The following is a 13133-nucleotide window of genomic DNA, read 5'->3' as shown; positions in this document are numbered from 1 at the left end:
ACTTTAACGGCTAAGATTGACGGACCTGGTGTACCTAGGCCTAGCCTAGACACATACGTAATGTAGGCTTCTCTTTGGGCGACACCGTCGGACCTGGTGTAGGCCTAGACACATCTGATATACTGTACCGTTAGGCCTACGTGAAGTAGGTTTCTTGGCCTACCACCAGCCTACCGTCAAGCAATAAAAATCAACGTTTGTGGAATTATTTTCCAAGAAATGATGGTTAAAAATTCTGGACACATAAATATGCAGCATGTGATGGACGAACCTAAGGGTTGGCGGGGGCAGCATGTGATGGACGGACGAACCTAAGGGTTGGCGGGGGGACGGGAGTTCATCAAATGATGTTTGGGAAAATAATGGTCGGAAAATACAGCATCTGATAGACAGTCCCGGGTAGGGGAGAAACTTAAAATTCATGGACACACAAATTTACAGCATAGCTTCATCAAAAGATGTTTGGGAAAATAATGGTTAGAAAATACAGCATCTGATGGACAGTCCCGGGTGGGGGAGAACCTTAAAATTATGGACACATAAATTTACAGCATGTGATGGACTGACCGTCTATACGCATATACAGCATGTGATGGTGGCATGTATCTGATGGACAGTCCCGGGTGGTGGAGAACCTTAAAATTATGGACACATAAATTTACAGCATAGTTTCATCAAATGATGTTTGGTAAAATAATGGTTAGAAAATACAGCACCTGATGGACAGTCTCGGGTGGGTGAGAACCTTAAAATTATGGACACGTAAATTTACAGCATGTGATGGACTGACCGTCTATACACGTATAATTACAAATACTAGCCCTTCAAAAAAGACTAGGCTAATTAATTGGGCTAGGAGCATGGGCCCAAGCTAGACAGACGGCGCCTTATTTTCGCTGCGGTTCGCGATCTGAACTTTCTCACCAGAAAATACTGTTTATGGAGCAAAAACTTGTGTTTCTTCATGATTTTAAGGGTGGGGGGAGATTTTGTATGAGGCTGGGCAGAAGGCCTTAAAAATAGATTTAGGATGGGTGCAAGACGTCAAGAGTGGGCGGCGCCGCCCACCTCCGCCCTGCATAACGACATCCCTGCACTTCTCAGAACCCCTTACCCCCTCCCCCTTTCATAAATTTCTGGATCCGCCTCTGATTTTTTTAACTCAAAATGAAAATACTGTATTACCTTACACAATCATTATTCAAAAAGATTCAATCAAGTTATTGCAATTCACAAATGTACATTGATTATTTACGTACAAAGGAACGTACGCACCCGCAGGGTTCTGGTTATTCATTATTTTCACTTGACTCGCATAAATAATTTTGTTCGAAGAACATTTATATGCAGTTGTAATTCGTAGCACTTCACTTGCAATTTGCAATTTCTAGTTTAATTTTTTAAGTATACAATTATTTGTGATAATTTTATACTTAAAAAATAAAATCATGTTATTTTTAAATATACAATTATTTGTGATACTTAAATTTTCCTAATCATTGTGTTGTAAATTTCTCTTGCAGAATTCCATCCGACATAACTTGTCTTTAAATCGGTACTTCTTAAAAGTACCGCGGTCACAAGAGGAACCAGGGAAGGGATCATTCTGGCGTTTAGATCCAGCTTCGGAGGCAAAGCTGACGGAACAGGCATGGCGGCGGCGTAGGCAACGTGGAGTTCCCTGCTTTAGGACGCCTTTTGGTGGTGTCTCATCTAGGTAATTGATACAAAAAATACTTCGATTACTCATTTTATCATCGTACAAGCCTGTATTAGGGATTGATGTTTGTGACTGTCAGCAAAACACTCTGAAAGCTAGGTCTCTATTGAATATCTTCTGTTTGGTGTATACAGAGACATTATCCATTGTTGACTTACTAGACTATGTTATGTGGAGAAGAATAAATTTATGAATTGTTTATGTTTATTTAGGTCAGCACCTGTGTCTCCTACACATCACACCAATTTCCCAGGCACGTTCACGCCAGATAGCTTGTCGAGAGAAGGCTCTCCTGTGTTGCTGCCTGTAGCAACCCGGGAAGAGACTGTGGAGAACATTGCTCCTCTAGATCATCACAGAATCACGGCTTCAGTACAGGAGGTAAGGGGTTCAGATCTTTTTGATGGTCATGTCACTCGTTTTAAAATTATATCAGTATTTTTCAGTGTTTAGGTTATTGTTACATCAACCTAAAATCCCAATTTTGATTGTATGTTTTGTCCTAATACAATCCATGCATACAAACATCCAATCTGAATTGGTTTAAGATAGCCACTGCCTATTTAGAATGGAATTTTTCAAAAGAAATCTATTAAGTAATGAAATAATCAAGCAATTCAAAAAATAAAAAATTTACACCGAAAATACCAACCAACCACAGCCATCTTTGTTGCCATCATATTGAACTGTTATGTTCATTCTCCACTTCCAACTTATCATCATAATCACTACCTTCTCCATCTTCATCAGTCAGGGCTTACGCTAACCGACCGGAAAGTCGGCATGGATGAAACTATTTTGGTTTTACGGCAAAAAAAATCAACTGCTGTAGGCATAGGTATTTTGAAGAAGGCCTAAAATAAAACTAAAATGTTTTAATACTTGCTGAAATACATCGTTTTTTCATTTAGATCTCCATTTTTCACCAAGTCCATGCGATGTTTTTTCTGTTGTATACGTATGAGTAGTCATATGAAGGTACTATATCCCCGACAGTTGGCTGTGCAGCAATGTACCCTTTGAATGCTAACTGAAAACAGGTGAAAATAAAAAGGCCGACTGTCGGGTACATAACGACTATCTAGCTTTTTACAAAAACATGAGGCCTAAGCTAGGCCTAGTTCAGTATTACTGCGATGCGAGGGTGGTTAGATCGTTCAATCAATGATATCGTGTTATCGTCTAATACAATTAAATAATGTGTGTAATATTTAAGAATGCACCACGTGGGTCGCTAATTCTTTGTTATGCGGTAGTAGTATACGTAGCAGAGTGACGGCACAAGCTAAGCCTAGCCCAGGGCCTAGATCGTGTACGTTCTTGATCATCGTAATGGAAACTTCGGGTGACAGACGATTGGGCCCAACTGGTGTGGACGATTGGACCCAAGATATTTTCAAATAAATTTTAGTCCTTAGCAGGCCACTGCCAGCACTCCCACTTCCGATATCGTTCCAAACTACTGTAAAATGAAAATACTGTACCTAGCTAGGCCCACGCAGCTCAGACAAGCTCCTCCTTAGTTATGTTAGCTCAATCAGCCACTGACCCGGTAGCATACCAGGCATCAAAACGCCCTTTGAATGGTAACCAGGAATCAAACGAGGAAGCAAAAAAGCCCAGGGTTGAGAACCAAGAGTGAACACTTCCTTTGCTAAAGTGAAGAGAGAGAGAGAGATACATGGCCAGATTGTTAATGATGAGAGACAGAGAAGGGCAGCCTAGAGGTAGCGTGTTGTAGTGTAGTTCCGTGTTTATCTCTGCTTTGGGTCCGCTATCCTGCAGAGGAAGATGATAAGCTTGTACTCTGTCTCTTATACACATCTAGATGTGTATAAGAGACAGCTGTTGCACAACCTGTGTTACAGCCGCAACAGCAATACACAACATCAATGATTGCAACAAGCGTGGTCAGTCATCCGCTAACTATGGCAACGCATGTGATGCCTCAGGTTGCGCCAATGATCTCCCGGACAACATTTATTGCGCCGAGTTCCGCAACTAACGGTTATCCTAGTCATGTGATTATGGCTACTTCAGAGGCAGCGAATGGAGGCATGCAACAGATTGAAATAGAGAAAGGTAGGTCCAGAATATTCTCAATGGTGGAAATTAATTAGCCCCTTCAAAGTAGCGAAGCTCAGGGGAGGCTACTGCTGTTACCGATTTTAATGTTTTCATTGCCGTCGTCCTGTCGTTGGTAGTGAATTGTTACCACAATATCTAAAGTTTGGTAACAGTCTTATTTGTTTCAAACTTGGCAGAATGGTAGATAATAATGAGAAGATGTAGCCTATTGTCTTTGGTACGTGTGTGAATATGTTAATTGCTCATTTGCATAATTAATATGTACTAATCGGGACATTTATGCTAGTTTCCAGGATAACTTAAGTTTGGCAAGTCTGATTGGTTTCAGTCTTTGCACAAAGCAAGATAGTAATAAATTGACCAAGTCTATTGTTTTTGGTAAATGTGTGAATATGCTAATAGCTTATTTGCATAATATCTCAATAATTGGGAAGTTTACGCTAGTTACCACAATAACTTAAGTTTTAGGTAGGTCTAGTTGGTATCAAACATTGCAGAACTCAAGATGGTAATAAAGCGACAGAACCTATAGTTTTTGGTATGTGTGCTCAATTTTACTAATTATGAAATTCATGCTAAATACCATCATAATTCCAAATTTAGTTGAAATTGTATTCTTCATGTTGTTGTCGTCGTCGCTATTGTAGTAAATTGTTTTTTCACGATAAATAAAGTTTAGTACTGTAAGTCTGATTGGTTTCAAATACCTTCAATTCTCAGATAATCACACTGGGAGGCTATGCTTGTTATGCATAAATGGAGCATTTCTAGTTTTCATCACAACACCTAATTTGACAGTAGAAATTCATTTTAATATTAGAAAACACTTCTCGATTCACTGCAACAATTCAACAATTTCTAGTGTGGTATTTTGTTAATTCAATTGAGTTTAACAGAATGTACTGAATATTAAGCCTGTAGAACACCTTATATACAGCATAAAGGGTTCTTGTTATAGACAGAAAAATAAATACTTTCATAACAGAAACAAACCTACTGAATAGTCTCATTGTGAATTCATATAATGTGGCTATTGCTCATAGCTGTCAAATCTTTATTACAATTCTATTGTTATGTTTCAGAATCATCTTCAAAAGAGGAAGCAGTTTCTAAGTCGGTAATAATCCAGCAGACAGCAGGCTTACCAACAGTTAAACAGGACACCCAGCAGCACATAGCTCAAGTTGTACAAGCTGTACCAACGCTGCTAAATAACCAGCCCCCACCCACACACACCCAGTCGCTAGGCCAACCACATTTGGTCCTGGCCAGCAACTACCAGCAGCAGCCGATCATTACACAGCCATACGCAGCTCAGACAAGCTCCTCCTTAGTTATGTTAGCTCAATCAGCCACTGACCCGGTAGCATACCAGACATCAAAACGCCCTTTGAATGGTAACCAGGAATCAAACGAGGAAGCAAAAAAGCCCAGGGTTGAGAACCAAGAGTGAACACTTCCTTTGCTAAAGTGAAGAGAGAGAGAGAGATACATGGCCAGATTGTTAATGATGAGAGACAGAGAAGGGCAGCCTAGAGGTAGCGTGTTGTAGTGTAGTTCCGTGTTTATCTCTGCTTTGGGTCCGCTATCCTGCAGAGGAAGATGATAAGCTTGTACTTGGCCAGCTGGTTCAAATATTAATCACTTCTGTCAATTTGGCTGAAATAAAAATCAACATCATCATAAATAATGATATACAGTAGTGCTTCTGAATGATTTTCCCCTCCTTTATGTTTTACTCCCGATTAGAATCATGGATAGTTCCATATATGGAGTGTTTTTCCAGCGTTTTGTAACAAACATTAGTTCTAGTCAATGGGAATTGTGTGATCCGTAAAACTATTCTAAGATCATGTTTATCCTGCTTTTATTTCTTCATTTGCACAGGAAATTTAAAAGGAGAAATTTTGTTCAATTTTTTCAAATGCTGTACAAAAGCTGGAATTGACAACAGAGAACTGTTTACAAGGTTAAATAATTATTCTAAGTTACATGTTTTTTTAAACCAAAACTTACAAGGTTCAAACGTTTCTAAATTCTTATAATTAAAACACCTATAAATAGCGCCCTCTATCATAGCAGCTGCTGCATGTTGATTATACCGATATATCTACTATAAATAGTGCCCTCTATCATGATTCCCTTAGCATTTTTATAGTAGATACTGCATGTTAACCAAATCTTGATGAAATTGAAATTGTGGAAATAATTAAAAACAATTAAAAAAAAAAAAGGTTTACTGCCAAAATTTGTAACAGACATCTACACAAGAAGGCTATCCAAAATCCATTCTTAGTAACTTGTTATTATTTAAAGTAATCAAATTATTTTAGAATGCGTCCATGTTACTTTGAGAATACCTTGGATGTAATACAACATCAAGAACGACTGTACTCCAGGCTACGTACATTCCATATGTTAATATAAATTACTTTGACAATTTCTGCTATTTTCGCTAAAAAGGAATTTGTGAACTTGCCAGACAATTTTTATATGGAGAGAAATATTGCAATGCCAATTGAAAATTGGAAAGTTAAAGAAAACGCTAATAAAATATAATGGTTGTTATTCATTCATATACCATGGCGATAGAGAACAAAAAATAAATATTTGATAAGATATTAAAATGTGTAAGTGGTGATAATGAATTATTCATGAAAAATAATGTTAAGCTTTATCCACAGTATTACATTTTTTGAGACAAATATTTGTCTTCTATATGATGATGTGATGTGATGATATATACATGATGATGTTATTTTACCTATATAGGAAAATCGCAGATATTTGTCGCATAAAGCTTAATAGTGTTGAAGAGAACTTTGGAGAGGTTTTGTCACATGATCTAAGCTACAGCAAAGTGTGCATGTCTTGTACTTGGTTTATCCCAGTGGATATTATAATATGCTACTCAAAAACAATGTGTTTGGATAAGAATAAATTCTTGTATATGTTGAGACTGACATCTATAAATACTGTAGTACACATTTGGAGCGGTATTGCCTACGTAGCCTAGTCGATTAAAACATACTTGGATGCACCACTATGTACAGAACATTGTGCCAGATAAAAGATTATTAACCAGCCCATCACCCCTCCCTACCCTCAAGATGAGATTGTTGTGGGTACAGAACAATCCTTATCAGAACCCAAAAATTATTTGAATGTTAATTGTTTGTTATAAAAAAAATTATTTAAGATGTTCAATTTTGATGCTTTAATAATTAGTGGTGTTTAAGTTAAACATTTTGTGTAGCTATTACATGCTTGCTTTCTTTTAATGAGATTTATTACACTGGGGAGAATTGGAAGGCAATGAGGACAATACCTTGCTGTTATCTAAACAGTTACATTAAATGAAAATATGTATATATTTATCAGATAAAACTGGTTTTGATAATAATAGAAAATACAGCCACTATGTGGCTGTACTTGAAAACTAACATTTTTTAGTCAAATGATTAAAATATTAATTATAGTCTCAAATAATATTGGTTTTGTAAATTATACTTTCCAATCTGTGTTATATATAAAATTTCTATTTTACTTCTAGGGTGTTGTTTTCCTGAGGTGTTAAAGGGGTGGGTAAACCTAGATAAGATGGTATTCCATAGGTACATGAACCAACAAAAAGAAAAAAAAAAGAAGAAATAGTGGAGGTAAATATCTATAGAAGGGCTCCCTCTATTATTAATGGTTTTGAGCCTGCGTGTACGGTGTCTGTATATTATGAGTATGATTTTTTTGTTTCACCAATTTCCTCTCACAAAAGGGGTAATTTGTTTGTGGGACTGCAATACCAAATTTGAAATATTTAAATTTCACATGATCTCTACGCATTTTTCCTATGTTGTCAAAAGCTTTCCAAAACCTGAAACTAATTTTAATTCCCCTCAAACAACAATTGATTCACGTGTACACAAGATAATAAAGATACACATTGAAAGTGTATTTTAGAATTGTGTGTATTAGAAAATGATACAGTTGCGATGGGATAATCAGAAATTATTGAGGGATTGTTCCATCTTTTAACAATTCAAAGACGTTTACTAAATAGATGGGAACTATATAATTTAGGGGAGTGTTTATAAGAATTCTTTGAAATGGATGGACTGTTTTTATTTTAATAATTTTAGATATTCAAGTCGTGGACGAATAAGCATTGAATTAGACTGATATACCGTTAATGATGAAATCTACATTTAATGAAATATTTTGATTTTCATTAGTTACTTTTGAAGCCAGGAAAATATTGTATCGAAAATGTAAGTTCATAGATGTAGAAATACACTATCTTGAGGCTTAGTGATTTTAAGTTTTTATTTATATTTTTTTCATTTTCTTTTGGTATTTTCTTACTCTGGCTAAGTTAATAAAGTGTTTTGTTATCTACAACTTTAAAATTTAATGTTGTATTAAAAAAAATGATGAAAATGAAACCAAAACCTGCAGCAATTAATCATATTAAATGGAATTATAACCTTGCAATGGCATGTTTATATTGATTATCTGTCAGTCTCTATTCACTGCTGTCTGTCTTTCTGTCTGGCGGTTAGCAAAATTATGCAAAAACTAATGAATGGATCATACAATTTAGTGGTACATAGATGATGAAAGGAAGGCACCATTCAGTTTTTGGTAGAAAAGGTCACGGAAATACAATTTTTTTACCCTCGAGCATAAAAGAAAATAATGGAAACTCCCTTCGTATTTAGCAGCACTCAAGAAGAAAATGTACATACTTGAATACATAGTTACCAACTGGCTTGCATCGTGCGGGACCCGCAGCAAACTGGTGTAGTCACACTTTTCAAATCCCCCAGGTTGGTAACACTGAATACGACGTGTGATTTCATTATTTTCTTGAGGGTATGTTGCAGTTTCGCCCATCATGCATATCGTTAGTATTTCAGGAACTGGGCGGACAGAGGTATGCATCTGCCCTTACGTTGGAAATATTCCTATAAAATAATCTGAAATAAGTCGCATTCCTCTACTCAGAGAAAAATGGAAACATCTGTTTTTACTGACTTGCAGACAAATTAATAGAGGGCGGTAGACTAAAATTCACCGATATCACATACTGCTTTAAAATGTAAAATATAGCGTTTTAAAAACTAAATTATATTAGACCAGGACAATCACAATCAACCTAATGTCAATCGATTAAATAAAATATCAAGTGGAAACGCTATAAATCGAGGCTTTTGAAAAAAAAAAGTTTTTGTGACATTTACCAAAACATTAGTTCTGCCCTCTATGATTACCAATTGCAGTATTTAAATAAGGTTTTTTTTGGCCATTGGTTCTTGTGAAATAGACTACAGTATAAGTACTGTACTTTCTCCATAAACGTACAGTAATTATTAAGTGAAAATATCATCATGCTCTTTTCAGAAATTATTTGAAATACATTTTTGGCATTAGTATTGATTAATAGGCCCTATATGCTTTATAATTATATTACAATTGCCATTAAACAAGCTTTCACCAAGTCCGGATTCCGACCGTAATGGTGTCGTGCTTGGAACAGCCAGAGTTCTATCCAATCATGTGTGGGCAACAAGCCGACTTGACCCGGACATTACTTACTTGACCTCGATATCGATATTAATTATCACAAGATTTGTCAACGTGCACAAATTGAAATTTGCTTTCCAGAACATAGAATAAATATAAAATTTTAAACTTTAAAAAATGCAAAAGACAAAAAAGAAACATTGCAATATTGGAACTTAAAAACCATGAAGTATTGTAATAGACAGTTACATATAACATAATATTGTAATTCAATTGTGTAAATGAAAGTAACATAGTAGAAGCCTCGGTTTCTTTTTTTCAGGATTTTCTTGGAGGACTTCTTTTCAAAATGAATGCTGTAAATTTTAGATTTGCTACCATACAACATTTTTCAAAAGTTTGTTTAATATTTCAAAAATGTGTACAGTAAAAGTGTACAATAAAATAACATTGATCATAATAATCAAAGATAACGTCCATATTATTGATTCCCATGGTCTTCTTTTCGAAGTGGGCTTTTCGAGATTACTTTTGCATAACTGAAGAGGGGAGCGGTGAGTGGGGGGAGAGGGAGACATCTTTTCCGAGATGGGCTTCTCGAAAGGTCCTAATATATGTATTATATACTATATGCTTCGAGCCTGGAAAAAGTCTAGTGGTTCCTATCAAAACATAGGTCCTATCTGTTTTGATAGGTGGAGCAGACAGTCGTGAGTAGATGCCCACCTCAGCCCTACACCAGCCCCACCACATAGTCATAATGAAGCTCCAACAATTTGCTCATGATCAGAAACACTTGCAAAATTGTACGAGAGTTAAAACTTTTTTATTTAACGGCACAGAACTGCTACAGAACCTCTTTCCTTAAAACCTTGGCTTACGAAATTACATTGCGGTGAAAATGTGCGAGTATTCCTACCCGTACCCCCTTAAAATATATGGGGATACTAGTAGGGATGTCCCCCACTGTCCGGTCATGTCCTCCTCCAATGATCTGCGGCCATGTGGTTCTGATGTACTGAAAAAATACCTCCGATTGAACGACTAATATAAGTACAAATACAGGGAGCAGCTGTGAATTCGTCCTTCCTCCCACGGAATTCCCCATTTTGGCACTAATATTTTTGGACATGCTCTGTATTTGTTTGCTTGGGCAAGACAGTTTATACGTTTGCCTTTCTTCACCGGAGTATCCGGTTAGAGAATATGAAATAGGAAATGCTGTACATGCATAACATTATGTCGTTGCTCTTCTTCCGATAAAGTATTCATTTGCCTTCACTCAGTGTCTGTAGTGCTCGGTGGTAATTTTTGACTTTCCATAGATCTATAAAATTCCAGCTTTTGAGTGTGTTTTGAGCATTCGTTTAAATAATGATAATGATTAATTAAAAAGTGATAGTTAAAGTAATAGTTTTCGCTTTAATGTCTGCCCGCTCTAATACAGACATGTTTTCCCATAGCATTCCTTTAAATAATGATACTGATTAATTAAAAAGTGATAGTGAAAATAATAGTTTTCGCTTTAATGTGATTTAGAAATAACATGTAATATAATAAAATGATATGTGCCTTTCAAAAGGATTATAAGAATCAACGCACACATTATATCCTCTCTGTGATTGATTTTTGTGACATACATCATTTAATAAACATTGATCATTGTGACATAAATCGATATACAAGACATAACAGTTCCACACTAGCTTTCTGACGTCTTTACTCCATTGGGCAGAGTTCATTCTCACAACTATAGGGGAAGAACTAGAGGTAATTAGAAGCTTCCTATCCAGAAACAACAGTCAGGCAGAAGGATGTTCAAATTCAGGGGAACCAAATTGTGGAACTTTGCCCAAGGGAGTAGATGAATCTAAATCAATATTGCCTTTTCCTTTATTTTATTAAACTATTTGTTACTTTTCACAAATAAACAAAAAACTTGTAAAGTAAAAAGTAATTATTAAAGTTAAAAATTAGATGACAGTTAATCTAATTTATTTAACATCTTAATTGTAGGCTTATTTAGTCTTATTATCATTATTATTATTATTATTATTATTATTATTATTATTATTATTATTATTATTATTATTATTATTATTATTAATGTTGTTCTTATGAATTACCATATAGCACCTTAATTGTTGGCATATTTAATCCTATTAATGTTGTTATTATTATTATTATTATTATTATTATTATTATTATTATTATTATTATTATTATTATTATTATTATTATTATGTGTATGTATGTAACATTTATTTCCATTTCCAAACAGAAAAACAAGGAACATGGTAGCATCACCAAGAAAGCAACATGCTTGTAGCAGGGATTCCATAAACAAACAAACATTCAACAGAATTTAAAGAATTAAATAATAATAATAATAATAATAATTTGGATTTGTAAAGCGCAAAATACATAGGTCTCTATGCGCTAGAAATTTGCAAATTAAAATAAACTAAAGAGATGAGCCTTGAGACGATTTTTAAATATCTCAACAGAAGGACAATAAAACGAAAAGTACAATTCCTAAATAATAACAAAAGTAATAATGATCATAATATGCATCAATAATCAACAAACAATAATAATCTCAATATGAGATTTAAGATTCACTTTAAAGCAATTTATGTCTGTAATGTTCTTTATCACAGGAGGCAGGTTATTCCAGAGTTTAGCGCCAGAATATCTAATGCTTTGCTGAAACAGTGAGGTTCTATATTTGGGGAGGTGAATTGATGAAGAAAATCTCGTGTTATGGTTATATATTTTTACGTTAAATTCAAACATATCATAAAAACGTTTTGGGTAATTTTTATTAATACAGTTATAAAAAAATATATATTGCTGATAAGTATTGATATTTGTTAGCGTCATAAGATTAAATTTCTTAAAGAGAGGACCAATGTGGGCTGCAAAAGAGGATTTTGAAATAATAGGTATTGCCATTTTTTTTTTTTGGAGCAGAGTTAACTTTTTGAGGTTTGACCGGAAAGTACTTCCCCAGACTAAATTACAATACGAGAAATATATGGAACAAGAAGTGAATTATATAGGGTAAGAAGTACATTAACAGGAACCAAATGTTTGATCCTATTTATAACTCCTATAATCTTGGATATTTTTGTCGCAGTTTCATCAATGTGATATTTCCATGATAATTGTTCATTACGTTGATATTTACACACCGAGAAATTTAGTTTTTCCTACTCGTTGAACTTCATCATTGTTAAGAAAGATTTTAAATTTTTTTAGTTCAGTTACTTTTTTCTTTTTGCTAAATATACTGTAGCTACTTATTTGAATGCAGTGACAATCGGTTTGCATTGAACCACTTACATACATTACTTAGCTGTTCGTTGACGGTATGACATAGGGCGGAAAGATCATTATTGCAATTATTATTATTATTATTATTATTATTATTATTATTATTATTATTATTATTATTAATGTTCTTATGAATTATAGTATTAGATGACATTATTATTATTATTATTATTATTATTATTATTATTATTATTAAAGTAAGTAGATTAGGATTAGGATTATGTTTTGTGTATCGTATCCTATGCACATAACGATAACAATTGGTTTTCTGAGTTGTTAAACAAGAAATAAATAAAAATAAAAACAGTGTACGTATACATCGCGCCGCCGATTTAATTACAGTCCATTTTCAATTACAGGGCCGGCGGAACGTTTTTCAAATTTTTCTCATTCTTATTTTATGTGTGTGTGTGTTGAGTGAAAATGAGTAGGCATAGGCCTACGTATTCTTTTTTCCTGAATCAATGAA

At 34.7% G+C, this 13133-nt stretch overlaps 1 protein-coding gene across 1 annotated transcript in view; it reads left to right on the top strand.

Moving 5' to 3' along the window:
• Positions 1-8313, top strand: part of LOC117117103 (forkhead box protein K1-like) — a 38488-nt gene extending 30175 nt beyond the window's left edge. The window contains exons 4-7 of the mRNA XM_033261296.1: positions 1524-1717; positions 1933-2155; positions 3562-3802; positions 4891-8313. Of these exons, the coding sequence (XP_033117187.1) occupies positions 1524-1717; positions 1933-2155; positions 3562-3802; positions 4891-5261 (1029 nt within the window). The 3' untranslated portion in view covers positions 5262-8313. The remainder of the gene's footprint in view (positions 1-1523; positions 1718-1932; positions 2156-3561; positions 3803-4890) is intronic.
• The last annotated feature ends 4820 nt before the right edge of the window (positions 8314-13133 follow it).

The sequence above is a fragment of the Anneissia japonica genome, unplaced genomic scaffold (assembly GCF_011630105.1).
Source record: "Anneissia japonica isolate Jap-2015-1 unplaced genomic scaffold, ASM1163010v1 scaffold407_len587689_cov185, whole genome shotgun sequence".
Taxonomy (NCBI): domain Eukaryota; kingdom Metazoa; phylum Echinodermata; class Crinoidea; order Comatulida; family Comatulidae; genus Anneissia; species Anneissia japonica.
Note: the sequence above shows the minus strand (reverse complement) of the source record. Positions and strands in the feature narration are given on the sequence as shown.